Genomic DNA, 14,183 nt, shown 5'->3' on the forward strand with positions numbered 1-14,183 from the left:
GTGTGTGTGTGTGTGTGTGTGTGTGTGTGTGTGTGTGTGTGTGTGTGTGTATACAAACATGCGTCTGAATGGGTTGGCCAGGAGTTTTCTGGAAGAGATATGGAATATGATCATGAAGGTACTTCGCTAGTCTCAGTGAACCTGGCAGAGTTCTCTCTCGGCCACACAGCAATCTGACACTCCTGAACAGCTAATAACCAACTTCGAGGACCAGAGACAGCTTGCAGTGGAAGAACAAGAAGGGCCCATGTCTCCCCTGAAGGAGTCTTCAAAGTAAGACCTGGGGCGGGCTTGCTCATGGAGGCCAGAGAATGACCTTGGATATCATTCCTTGGCTTTTAGGAGGGCTAGGCTCGCTAGACGGAGAGCCCCAGAGCCCCAGAAGTCCTCCCATCTCTGTCTTCCTAGCACTAGCCTCCCACACCTCCATATGACTTTTTTTTTTAACATGGGTTCTGGGGATGAAAGTCAGGTTGTCATGTTTGCAAGGCAAGTGATCCACATCCCCAGCCCCAAACAGACTGTTTCCTAAGTAAAACAATATTTTCCACAGGCGGTGGTGGCTCACACCCTTTATCCCAGCATTCCTGAGGCAGAGGCAGGTGGATCTCTGTGAGTTCAAGGCCAGCCTGGTCTCCAGAGTGAGTTCCAGGACAGCCAGAGCAACCCGGAGAAATCCTGTCTCCAAACATCAAAACCAAACAAACAAAAAAGTGGCAAGAGATTATAATCAAGATGCAGGGTTGGATTGAAAAAAACTAACAAACAAGCAAACAAAAATATTTAAGCCATAAAATGCATGTGTGAACCAAGACACAAGGGTAAACCATATGTGACTTCCTTCCTTTCTTTTTTGCCTTGGTCTTGCTCTGGAGCCCTGGTTGGCCTTGAACTCTCTATTCTCCTGTCTCAGCCTACATGGTATGGTCTCTCTCTGGCTTGAGATTTTTTTTTTAATTTTTTTAAATATTTATTTATTATGTATACAATATCCTTTCTGCATGTATGCCTGAAGGCCAGAAGAGGGCACCAGACCTCACTACAGATGGTTGTGAGCCACCACGTGTTTGCTGGGAATTGAACTCAGGAACTCTGGAAGAGCAGGCAATGCCCTTAACCTCTGAGCCATCTCTCCGGCCCCCTTTATTTTAAATTTTAAAAGAAAACAAAATTATTCTTAGAAAAATCTACTGATTTTCTTTAGATAAACACTAGAGCTGTGAAAATTGGGGTGTTCCTTTGTCTTTCCCTCATATCTACACGGCCTGTTTGGGGTGACTCCAGAGAAGAGGTCCAATCTGAACGGCAGGAGGGCAAAGGTATGGAGACCAGGGACCTGTATCCAGCGTCCAGCAGCAGAGGGGGCTGAGAGCTGACACCAGCCTGAGAAAAGCCCCCATGGCAGGACATGCTGAGACACCAAAGAACGAGGCAACGGAGGGACACAGTTGCTGGTTACCCCAGGAAAAATCTGCTTCCAGCAGGAACCTTGGTGTGTGGTGCTTAGAAAGAACTGAAGGAAAAGCTACATCTGCTGGAAGGGGAAGACGGCTGTGGACACGGAGAGACGAGGAGCTCAGGGGGCCAGGATGACCAAGTCTTTGGCGAGCGGGGAATCCGACTCAGGCGATTCCTGCTCTGAAAGACGTCTTGGCCCCAGGCCCCTGGAGCTGGTGTCTGAGCTAAACACATTTCCATAAGGAAAAAAATACTGAGGAGTTACTGTGTTTTCTGTTTGTGTGATGGGATAAGAAGTCATGTTTATTTCCTTCTTCTGTTCTCCCTCCGCTTTGTTGACTACACAGAAGCAGCTCCAGGGTCAGCGTCTCCTATTCCCTCCCCAGGGGCCAGTAGGGTGCTGCCTGCCCAGCTTCCCTGCTGGATGACCCACATGTTACCTTCTTCACACCTGAAGTCAGGGAAGGCCACATCCTGCAGGGGAATTTGCCGTAGGAAGTCGGGGTTCTGGCAGCGTGGGTTCCCCGTCACAATCTTTCTCTTCCGAAGCCAGTCACCCAGCCAGGCTAGCTGGCAGTTACAGTTGAATGGGTTGGCCAGGAGGTTTCTGGAAGAGATGGGGAGTGTGGTCATGAGGGTACTTACGCCAATCTCAGTGAACCTGGTGGGGTTCTCTCCTGGCCACACAGCGAGACAGCTAATCACCTCCTAGGTGACCAGCTTCTAGGACCAGAGACAGAACAAGCAGTGGAAGGAACAAGAGGGACCCGTGCCCCCTCTAAAGGAGTCTTCAAGTGTAAGACCCGAGAAGATCCCCACCTAGGACGGTAGGTAGGCTCCCCCTGCAGGAGCCACCAACCTGCCTGTCCTCCAAGGCTGAGACTTACAGTGTGGACAGGGCCTGAAGGGTGTCGAAGGCTCCAGGGGAGATGGTGGTGATGTGGTTGTCGTACAGTGACAGGAGCCGCACGTTGCGCAGTCCCGTGAAGCTGTCATTGTGGATGCAGCTGATGCGGTTGTTCCTGAGCATCCTGGGGGAGGGGTGACGGGAGAAGATGGAGAACTCCTCAGAGGGTGTCCCCTAGCCCCAGGCCATCTCCTCAGGGACCCCTGTGGCCTATGGACAGGCACACCTGGCCCAGCTAGGATGTCATTCTAGGGCGTCTGTCTTCCTCATTGCTGTCTGGAACAACGCCCTGTCCCCATTACTCACTGTCCAAGACCCCTTTAATTCCCATCCCCGACCAAAAATGAAAGCAGAAAGCAAGCCAGCACAGGACAGGAGATTGTGAGGGACATTTCAAGGGACTGTGGACACCCTTGGAGCAGGTCAGACTGATTAACCAGGAATCAAGGACACCTAAATAACATCAAGTTTCCGTCTGTCAGATTGGAGAAGAAATCAAAACATCATGGTCATAATGCGGTCATAATATGGCCAGCATAGGCGAAAGCAGGAAGATGGGCACTTCCACACACGCTGGTAAGACCAGGGCGGGCCTCTCAGGAAGTGTGTCTGCTGAGCTGTCCCAGGCTGTCTACAAAGGCCTCTCTGCTCCCGTCGGCCGGTCCACTTTCAGGACTTCATCGCCTGAATACTCAGGGAGGTGCCCAGATTCGGGACAAAGCTGGTAATCACAGCTTTTCTCAAAATACAGAATGCAAAACGGCCTGAGTGGTAATTACAGAGAATTATGGGTTTTTTTTTTCGGATTTTCGAGACAGGGTTTCTCTGTAGCTTTTGGTTCCTGTCCTGGAACTAGCTCTTGTAGACCAGGCTGGCCTCAAACTCACAGAGATCCACCTGCCTCTGCTCCCAAGTGCTGGGATTAAAGGCGTGCGCCACCACCACCCGGCTCAGAGAATTATGTTTTAGAGAAATTCTGTGATATATGAAAGGGTCCATATTGGAGGGAAAAGCAGGTTACTAAACACAATTTATTGCAGGTTTCTATTAAAACATATCTGGGAGCGGGTATGGTGGCATAAGCTTATAATCACAGAACTTGGGGGACGTAGGCAAGAGGATCACAAATTCAAGATTAACTTGTTACACAGGGAGACCTTGCTGAGGACGAAGAGGAAGAGGAGAAGGAAAAAAATATGTTTATATATAGCTTACATATGTGTTTATATATTATTCATTATGATACATATGTATAATTTCATTTATACAGAATAAATAGTGCCAAAAAATTCCAGTGTATAAACATACATGTGTTTATATATTATACATTGTGATGTATATAATTTCAGTGCAGTGCAGCATCATTAGCAAACAATACCATATATGTACTTAAAATTTTGCTAAGGAGTTGTAACTTATGTTAGATAATCTCTTTTTTAAATGTTTATTTATTTATTATGTATACAGTGTTCTGTCTGTGTGTATGCCTGCAGGCCAGAAGAGGGCACCAGACCTCATTACAGATGGTTGCGAGCCACCATGTGGTTGCTGGGAATTGAACTCAGGACCTTTGGAAGAGCAGGCAATGCTCTTAACCACTGAGCCACCTCTCCAGTCCTAGATAATCTTTTTTAAGAAATGTGTTTATGTGTATTTGCCTGCATGAATTTATTTGCACCACATGTATGTAACTGCTCACAGAGGCCAAAAGGGGTCACTGGATCCCCCAGAACTGGAGTTACAGGTGGCTGTGAGCTATTGTTATGGATACTGGGAATCAAACTCTGGTCCTCTGCAAGAGCAATGTATGCTTTTCACCACTGAGCTCTCTCTCTCTCTCTCTCTCTCTCTCTCTCTCTCTCTCTCTCTCATCCCGTGATTAGATAGATGTTTTTGTTTTGTTTTGTTTTGCTTTGCTTTGAGTCAGGGTTTGTTTGCATAGCCCTGGTTGTTCTGGAACTCACTCTGCAGACCAGGCTGGCCTTGAACTCAGAGAGAACTGCCTGCCTCTGCCTCAAGAGTGCTGGGATTAAGGTGTGTGCCACTCTGCACTGCTGATTAGATGTTCTTATTATGCTAATAATATTAATAATAGAGATAATAATGATAATTTTGGAGAAACTGGCTATGTGTGTGGCATAGACCATCGTGATGGTCTATCTGTAGTGATCCATGTGTGTGCACATATATGTTTGTATGTATAAAAATATATGTAGATAAAGCATGAGAAGGGCAGCTACCCACACCTGTGACGCTGGTCATTTGTGGGTGGTACTGAGGGTCTAGGCACTTCACAGTCCCTCCTGGGTTTTTGCTGCCCCGTGTCCACACTGAGCCTCCCTCAGAAAGAATACAAGTGACTGGTTCAGTCTCTCCCAGGACCTGAGAAGAACTGGGCAGATGTAAGAGAGAGGGGACTAGCCAAACAGGAGCAGACTGGAAATACAGACTGGAAACACAGGGAAAGACCAAGCTGAGAAAGAGTGCTCGACTGGCCCCGCTTTCCCAAAACTCCCCAGGCGTCCCATGTGCATTGACAAGTCACCAGCACCAGAAGACAGAGCTAACTATGCTGCATGCCTGACAGGGACTTCAACCCAGGCAGGTGGCTCTGAGAGCTGATCTCCAGTACGGCAGCCACTACCCATCGGCAGCTAAGATGAGTTGGAATGGAGTGTGTCCCACAGCCGCAGGTGGCTCTGAGATGGACAGCATACACAGGGACATCTGTGGAGACCAACAGGGATGTGGCCTCTCTCCTGGACACTGACAAGCCAGCGCTACCTGGAGGGAGCTCCCTGCAGTGGTCATGGAGGGTGATGACCATAAGACCCTAGTGGCTTCCCAAGGCCTGGAGCACTCTGTCTGGCTCCAAGTCACAGTCCAGAATTTCGAGGGATGGTGGACATCTCTGCTCTGACATCTACACATACCAAGTCACCTCGCTGGGATCCCCTCATAGCTAGCCACCTCTCTTGTAGTTGTTCTGGTCACTTCTAAGCACGTGACACCTGTATCCCAGAAGCCTTGACCACAGGGGACTGATGGGGGGTTCCAATCCCTTTACCTCCTCATCCCAAGAACAAGAGGATGGGCCTCACAACAGTTACAGCCAGGAGATCATCTGTCCTATCAGACAGGTTCATCAGGGGTCCCGCTCTCCTGCCAATGGGACTAGGAGTAGGCTATTTCTCTTTAGTGCAGAGGCCCATGCTGTCCCTTGTCTTGGTGCCTCTAGCTCCACCCACTCACAGAGTCCGTAAGCCATCTAGACCACGGAACATGCCACTCCTGATGGACTCCAGCTGGTTGGCGGTCAAGTGCAGCTCACTGACAGATGAAGCACCCTCGAACGTCCCATCTTCGATTTCTGACACCTTGTTGTTGCTCAGGTTACTGGGAGAGGAAAGAGGGGAGAACTGTGGGTCCCCTGCACCCAGGCACCCCTCCCTCCCTTACTGTAGCCATCACCTACAGATGTAGGAACCCCACCCCTGCCCCCAGGGGGCGCTCTGCACCCTAGTCTTTTCCTTCTTATCCCATGCCAACATCTTGATGGGCACTGTCCCACCAACGGGAAACTCACATTTTCTTCAGGTGTGAGAGTTTCTTAAACAGCCCCGTGGCCTCTAGGATAGAAATCTCATTGTTGTTCAGTCGTCTGTGGAAGACAAGCAATGGGAGAAACACACACACATAGGGTCGACCTGGCTATGCCTTTCACTTTGAGATTATGGGGTGCAAAGTAGGCTGACTGAAATCATTTCAAAAAGAAAGCTGGACCTGGCACTGGGCAAACGAGGGGCGGCCAATAAGGTATATTTTTAACATTAAAAATGTCATGAAAAGTCAGGTGGTGGTGGTACACACCTGTAATCCCAGTACTCGGGAGGCAGAGGCAGGCGGATCTCTGAGTTTGAGGCCAACCTGGTGTACAGACTGAGTTCCAGGACAGCCAGAGCTACACAGAGAAACCCTGTCTTAAACAAAATGCAATGAAAGCCCAGCACAGTGTTCTAGTGGCAGAGGTGCCTGCCACCAGCTCGGAATGTTTGAGTCCTGTCCTCTTCTACATGATAGGAGAGAACTGTCCCCCAAAAGCTGATTCTGATCACACAGGCTTGGTGGCATGAACACACACACACACACACACACACACACACACACACACACACAATGGACAAATGGAACAAAAGTAATGAAGACTTGCTTACATACAAGACAAATGTGTGTAGGAAAAGGCACACAAAGTCATACGTTTAGATAAAGGAAAACTGGTTGAGGGATGACTTCAACCTGAGGTTGAGACAGTGATTCATGTCTCCTTAAAGAATCACCCTTAAGGAAAGCCACTCATGGTTCAGGCTGGTGACCAGCCCTGGATGTCAAAGACCCGTCAAGGAGCGGGAAGCAGGAGTCATGGATGAGGGCTACATCTTGCCAAAGCCATCAGCCGGCATGCTCCAGCCGGTGTCTCCCATGATCCCCCACACAGAGCTGGTTTGGAGAGGAGCCCTAAGTAGACCCAGGTGGGTCAGTGGGTGCCGGGCTGAGGGGAGGGTGGGCAGCTCAGGTGCTCACAGCTCAGCCGTGGACTGGGGGATGCGCTCGGGTATCTTGGAGAGCTTCAGGCTGGAACACTCCACCACGCTGGCCTCACAGCGGCACTTGTGGGGACAGGCCACATCGCTGGTACACTCGCTGTTCAGGTGGTAATCCTCCGTCCCTAGAGTGAGCGGGTGGCAGGGCTGAGGGCCTGAGTGGGCTCCAAGCATTTGAGGGTCCCCAAGCCCCCACCTCCACAGCCTTCCCTCCACAGCCCCCATTCCCGCCCCTACCCCAAGCTGGTCTTTGTCTCCCACTCTCCTACCTGGAATGAAGTACTGCTCTTTGGCTGGGGAAAAGAAGCAAATGCATCAGAATATAGAATCAGCTGGGTCAGCCCCATTTCCCTTGGGAGGCACCCCAGGAATGCAACTGGGGCCCAGTGTGGAACTGCCTTTGCCTAGCCCACCTCTATGTGTAGAAGCCCTTACTCCAGAGCACACATGTTCCCAGGCCAGTGCTGAGGAGCACCCCTAAATCTTCCGCTTTCACAATGCAGGCAGTCATTGTGCTGACCTTGTGGATAGGATTGAGCCTGGGTGGCACTAGGCTCCAGGACCAAACTGCCCACTGACAGATGCCGAGCGGGCTGCATCTCAGGTCTGGAGGAGTCGCCTACCTCACTGAGATGCTTCCTAGGCCTTGGACACAGTGTCACAGCAGAGCTGACCTGGGAGCAGAGGTCTCCCTCCACAGCTTCAGCAAGCCTACTTCCCCCAGGCTGTAGCTAAGTGAGGGGCAAGGCAGAGGAACCATCCCATCCAAGCTCCAACCAGCCAGTTCAAAAGTGCCTGAGGACTTCTCCATTAAGGCCACCAGAACACATTGCTGGTCCCCAAGCCTACTGGAGACATGCACGTGGCCCTTACCTGAGCAGCGGAACTTCTTGCTTTTGATCTGCCCAATGCGCTTGTTGGCCAGGCGCTGGGGGCTGGCACAGCGGGCCCCGCTTGTCTCAATGGGGTTGGTCCGTAAGAAGTCTGCCAGCCACTTGAGGTTACAGTCACAGATGAAAGGGTTCTGGGCCAGATGCCTGTTTAAAGGGAAACATGGGCTGTCAGAGACCAGGGCCGCTGACCTATATGTAGGCCAGGCTTTGTAACCACTTGGGGCTGAATCAGAGCTGGTGGCCTCAGGTAGGACAGAGCCGGCCATGAGAGAAATGTGGCATAGAGAATTGTCAGTGTGCGTCCCTCTGCCAGTCCATCGGAGAAGGGCTCCTTCCTGCAGAGCCAGCCTCACTCCCCTCCAAACCTCTCTGTCCCGTCTTTCCAGTTTCCCCTCCCTCCTTTGACTTGGATATCTCGTGAGCATGAGTGAAGGGAGAGGGGATGGAGAGACTGACAGGCCAACCTGATCCTTCCTGAAGAAGAAGCTGAGGCGACAGAACGCCAAGCCAAACTTGGCCTCTGAGCCTCCCCATAGCCACCGTCTGGGTCTCTTTCTCTCCTGCAGCCTCAGACAGCCCAATGCCTACAGCCACCATCCTCAAGTGCAATAGGGCCAGGGTGGTGAGGCTGGGTCTGTCTGCATGGCAGCTGCACCTGGAATCACCACGCCACCCCAAGCAATAGTATTGCCTTTCCTTGTCAGGGTTCTAGCTGTCTCTCACCCCAGGAAAGAACAGCAAGCAGCCTGCTAGCTGCTCTAGAGATTCATTCAGCTCCCTGCCAGCTGCCTGTGTCACCAGCAGGTGACGTGAAGGTGTGGGGAGCAGCTCACAGTGGTGGCTGCTAGCATTCATATTACCCTAGCAAGCCAGCTGCCAGTTCTTTTTTTTTTTAAAAAAAGATTTCGTTTTTTAATTATATGCTTGTGTATGTCTGCGGGTCATATGCACATGAGCGCAGGTACCAGAGGGGGTCAGAGGTGGTGTGTGTTGCCTGGGGTGGGGTGATGAAAACTGAACTCCAGTCCTCTGTGAGAGCAGTCTGAGCAACTTCTAACCACCAAGTCACCCTCCTGTGCAGCTCCACCACTCCTGAACCATGCCATCAGCAGACCTGCTTACCCGTCTGGGCACCATCCCACTGGGCATGTCTGCAGAGGGCTGTCAGGATGAACATTCCCTGTCCCTGTCCTAGCTGTCACCCTTGAGCTAGAACTTGTATACACAATATAGAACTAGGGGTGGAGGGCCATAGGGTCAGGGCAGGGCCACATCTCCACCTGAGTGCCATCATCCAAGCTATATATATATTGCTTATTAGCACAGCCTAGCCCATTCTAGGAACTGCATAGCTCTCAAAACCTAAGTGAGACCCTGGTCCAGGGTCTGTACCCAGCTCAATCCGTACTTTGGACAACCTCTCTCCCGTCCATCACCTATGTCCAGTCTTTGGCCCTGGTTTGGGATGCTGACCAGGGCTTACATTGGCCCAGCTTTCTCACCCTTGCCTTTTTTTGATTCCTGGCTCTTCTTATTTCCAGGTCCCTTCCCTGCCTCTGTATCCCACTCAGTGAGCAAGAGAATGTGAACTTGACTTGCCAGGTAGCCTGGACCGCTTGAAACAAGGCAGGATTCGGGGGTTGCTCAGGGGCCTCCCAGCTTCCCTTCACCCCCACCTGCACCCTAGAACTGTGCCTCAGCTGGATTGATGCTCCCCTGTACATGACCAGGGCAGATCCCCTTTACAATCAGTGAGACCGGTTAATTGGTGCGGCAGTGTGCAAGGTTTTTTAGTATAAAACAACCTAGAACATGGGGCAAGTGATTTCAATGCAAACTTAAGTTTTGACATCGGTTGGATTTGTGTGTATGTGTGCGTGCTGTGCCAGAGAACTCGCCAGGGGCTTTGAGCAAAGCTAGCTGAGTATTCTACCACTGAGCAATGCCCCAGCCTCAGATGGATGTCTCTAACGATTTCAAGTGGCAGGCAGCTGGAGCGGACAGGACATTCTTCAGTATTAAAGGCGTACCCGGACACATGTGCCCCTGTGGCTACACCTGATTGCAGCAAACATTTTGACCGTGGAAAGGCAGACAGCTCTTCACGTGTAAGAAGTGGCAGGGAGAGTCTCTGGGGACAGATGCTGGTCTACCACATTCACCATTAAGGAAATTCTGGGTTTAAAGCCACAGTGAGGCCTCACTGCATACCCACTGCATGGTCATAATCAGATAATTTCAAGCAAAAGACAAGGCAGATTGTTGGCGAGGTTGTAAGGGATCTGGATAGGAGCCTTGTCACATGACACTGTGGTGGAGGGAGGGCCCGATGCTACAGCTCAGCTTCTAGACTAACAGTGAACTCACTCTGTGCCCCAGTGACTCGAGAGAAATGAAAGCACTGACGGATGGGGAGCTGTAAGTCAACTTCCGGGAAGTGCTCCTGAGAAAGGACCCAAATGTACTTCAGCCGGGTGGGGTGACCAAGACACAGTGACTCTGATACCCTGGAACGTTACTGTCGATAACAAAAGCCACTCCTCTGCCTCTGTTTTCTTGTCAGTCAGATCAAGGATGAAATACCCAACAGGATGCAAAAAACCCAAAACATTACACTACATGAAAGAGGTCAGTTAGGAAAGGTGGCCCATTGTGTGCCATGGTCAGAAACAGGCAGTCCCCAGATTGGAAAACAGTCCAGGGATTGTCTGGGGCGGGTCTGGGAATGGGTACAAGGGACCAGGGAGCCTGGTGGAGACCTTCCGTCCCTGGACTGTGAGCAGCTTTGCGGACTTACTCGGTCACTGAACTGCTCGCTTAGAGGCTTTAGGCATGTAAAGTCACACCTCCGTGAGGCTGTATTGGTTTGTTAGTTTGAATTTTGAGTCAGCATCTCTATCTGTTTCTCAGGCTGAGTCTGACTCTTGGTCTCCAGCCTAGAGAGCAGCCGGGACACTCGGCATGCAGTGTTTTGTTTGCTGTTGTGGGGGGGGGAGCAAAACTGCAGCTCTGCAGTTCACACACAGGTGCTGTGGATCAATCAAGCAGCCCACAGGACGGTGGATTTACTTCCTCACTCAGCCAGGGTAGTGCACTGGTCCCTGGCTCTAGGAAGAGGAGATGACCGTAGCTTAGGTTCTTACATATTTTGCTCTTGTTCCAAATCATGATTCTGTTAATATGAGCAGGTGTTTAAGGCAGTCTGGTTTTGCGTTGCGGCCATTCCTGGAGCCAGTTCCGCTGAAGTACAATTGAGGAAATTACCTGGTTTTTAAATGATAGGGCTTGTTATTGTTCAACCTTGTGGGGGTCTCAGGACTGCCTCCATCTCAAGTTCCTTGTGAATAAAAATACAGTCTACAGGCCCTGCCTTCATGGGGTCACTGTTATTGAGCAAGATATGGCATACAAAGAACATGAGTCCCTCCAGTCCATCCCCATCTCCTTAGCAGGCTTCTGCCAGAGACGCTGCCAGTCACGGGACACAACAATCTTACCCACCTCTCCCCGTAACCTCTAATTCCACATGCTCAGTGAAGTTCCCCCTGGATGGGTTATGCCTCTCACCGCCAGTAAGTCAATTAACTAACAGGAGCCAGGCTGCAGGTGTATGCGTGAGCTTAATGAGTTTGTCATTGTAGCTGACATCGACTTGCTGAGCTGAGTCCCCAGAGAGTGGGTGTCATCGCTGTAACTCCACCTGCTCAGACTCACACAGATGTTGCCTAACACTGAGGCAGCCCCAGCAGGGACCGCCCCAACCACAGAAGCCAGGCCCCAGTGAGTAGGGAGGAGGGGGCAGAGAAGCTGAAGTTAAGCAGGTAGTAGGTGGACCTCTCTGTGTGGGGAGTTCTCTTGATTAATGACAGAACACAGCAGCAGCAGCAGCAGAGAATGTGAAAGACGGAGTCCCAGCACCACCCCTTCAGGACCCGGATGCATTAGCGGGCACAGAGGCTGTATTTGGTGGCTCTTCTCCCTGCTGTGACAAAGTAGCCAGCATCCTTCTACCCATGGGTCTAAGAAAAGACAGAGTCCACACTGGTGGGGCGGTACGGCAGTGGAAAGATCAAAAGAGAGTTGGGGTCACCGGAAGTAAAGAAGCAAAGATGAACGTCAGCCACAGTCAGGGTGGGGCTTCCCATCTCAGCTAAACCTTTCTGGAAAGGCCTTCAAAGACGAATCTAGCAGTGTGTTTCCATGGCGATTCTAAATCCAGTCAGGTAGACAATGAAGTTGATCACCATGGAGAAGGTCAATGGTTGCTTCATTTAAAAAAAAAAAAAAAAAAGGAGGCAACTACACAGATTCCTAATGCTTTCCAAATCCTCTTGCCAAGAAACCACCTGTCAGTCAGCTAATCAAACCTGAACCTGGACAAGCTCCTAGATCCAATGTTCAGTCTAGAACATTTGTCCCCAACCTGTGGTCACAACTCCTTTAGGAGGTCAAACCGACCCTTGCACAGGGATTGCATATCAGATATTTACATTACGATTCATAGCAGTAGCAAAATTACAGTTCTGAAGTAGCAGTGAAAATAGTTTCATGGCTGGGGGTCACCACAGCATGGGGAACTATATTAAAGGGTCGCAGCATTAGGAAGGTTGAGAACCACTGCTCTAGAAGGACATAGAGAGACCAGGGAATTTGTGCCTTGGTCCCACAGAGATGCTGTTTTCCAACATGACAGAGCAAATGCTGGAGTGTCACCAGTGAAGGAATGACAGGGAATAAAGGCAATGGAGGACATCTTACTTCCATGGGAAATGTTCCCAGGCTTGTGTGCTGAAGTGTTGGTCCCCACTTTTTGGGGGGAGAGCTGAAAACTGCAAGCTACAATGCTGGCTGGAAGAGTCACTGGGGAGAGTCTCCTGAGGAGGGTATCTGCTTATTTTAAAACTAAACTTATTTATTTGGAGGGGCACATATGTCATAACATGTTTGTGTAGGTCAAAGGACAACTTGTAGGACTCAGTTCTCTCTTACCAGGTGGGTCCCAGGGACTGAACTCAAGACATCAGTTTTGGTGACAGTGCCAAACCATTTCACTAGCTTCCTAGGGCATCCTCTCTCTTGCTGAGGGATAGCGGATCACAATGCAACACCCAGAGACTGTATTCATAAAGTCAACCTTGAGTTGGGGCAGAGCTGGCATTGGCTATAGAGAAGCCAGGAATATGGGTAGAGAAGATGCACAGGAAGGAGTAGGGAGGGACTTAGAGATTTCACCATCCCGTCCATCTGGAAGGTGTGGAGAGGTCAGCTGGTTGCCCCCTGCCGCTTCTCTCATCTATCAGGTTTTACCCCAATATTTGACTCCCACGTCTTTATTGGTAATAGGACAAGTTAAACACATCTCTCTCTCTCTTTCTCTCTCTGTGTCTGTCTCTCCCTCTTCTCATCCTCTCCTCTTCCTGCTCCTCCTCTTCCTCCCTCTTTCTCCATCCTGAAGAAGTTCCTCTGCTGTATCTTCCCATCTCCAATGAAGTTACACACAAGGACCAAGTGGCCATGGACTGAACCGTGAACTCTCAAACAAAACAAGCTTTTTTGAGCCTCTGTATGAGCCAAAGTAAGTCTTCCCTCATCAGAGGCATCTGCCACATCAGGAGAGACCAATGCACAGGTGGAAACAAAGATGCCTTAAACACACCAGTCCATTGTATAGGCCACATCAAATCCTGATTCCAAAAGAGAATGAAAAATTATCTAACATATATGAGACAGGTAGAATTCAAATACTGATTTAAATGCTTGATGATAAAAAAATGCTTGATGATATAAAAGAATTAGTTATTAACTTTTTAGACACACTCACAGCCTTGCAGGTTTTGTTCATTTTGTGGCGCTGAAGGTAGAACCTGGGCTCCATGCATGTGAGGCAAGCGCTTTGGTCCTGAACTATGACCCCCAACCCTTGTAGACACATTTTAAAATAAGCAGATACCCTCAGGAGACTCTGCCCAGTGACTCTTCCAGCCAGCATTGTAGCTTGCAGTTTTCAGCTCTCCCCCCAAAAAAGTGGGGACCAACACTTCAGCACACAAGACATCCTTAAATCTCTGCCTTTCAGAGATTCAGAGGCCAGGAACAGAGGAGAGATGATGACTGGCATTTGCTTCCAAACAGTTTGGGTGGCATGGAAAAGGTGATGTGGAGTCAAGCAAAACTGGGGAGGAGTTAAAGCTGGTGATGACCCACTCGGGGCTTCACTGTACTGCTTCTGCTGTGCTTGCAACTCTCCACAGGGAGGGAACACAGCTCTCCACAGGGAGGGAGCACAGCTCTCCACAGAGAAGGGAACACAGCTCTCCACAGGGA

General features: G+C 50.1%; 1 protein-coding gene across 1 annotated transcript in view; it reads right to left on the bottom strand.

Annotated features, from left to right (window-relative positions):
- Slit1 (slit guidance ligand 1) overlaps positions 1–14,183 on the bottom strand; it is a 149,071-nt gene that overhangs the window by 32,210 nt on the left and 102,678 nt on the right. The window contains exons 14-20 of the mRNA XM_005352276.3: positions 7,840–8,003; positions 7,236–7,259; positions 6,947–7,091; positions 5,952–6,026; positions 5,618–5,761; positions 2,346–2,489; positions 1,899–2,065 (exon numbers count right to left, since the gene is read on the bottom strand). Coding sequence (XP_005352333.1) covers positions 1,899–2,065; positions 2,346–2,489; positions 5,618–5,761; positions 5,952–6,026; positions 6,947–7,091; positions 7,236–7,259; positions 7,840–8,003 — 863 coding nt within the window. The remainder of the gene's footprint in view (positions 1–1,898; positions 2,066–2,345; positions 2,490–5,617; positions 5,762–5,951; positions 6,027–6,946; positions 7,092–7,235; positions 7,260–7,839; positions 8,004–14,183) is intronic.

The sequence above is a fragment of the Microtus ochrogaster genome, chromosome 8 (assembly GCF_000317375.1).
Source record: "Microtus ochrogaster isolate Prairie Vole_2 chromosome 8, MicOch1.0, whole genome shotgun sequence".
Classification (NCBI taxonomy): Eukaryota; Metazoa; Chordata; class Mammalia; order Rodentia; family Cricetidae; genus Microtus; species Microtus ochrogaster.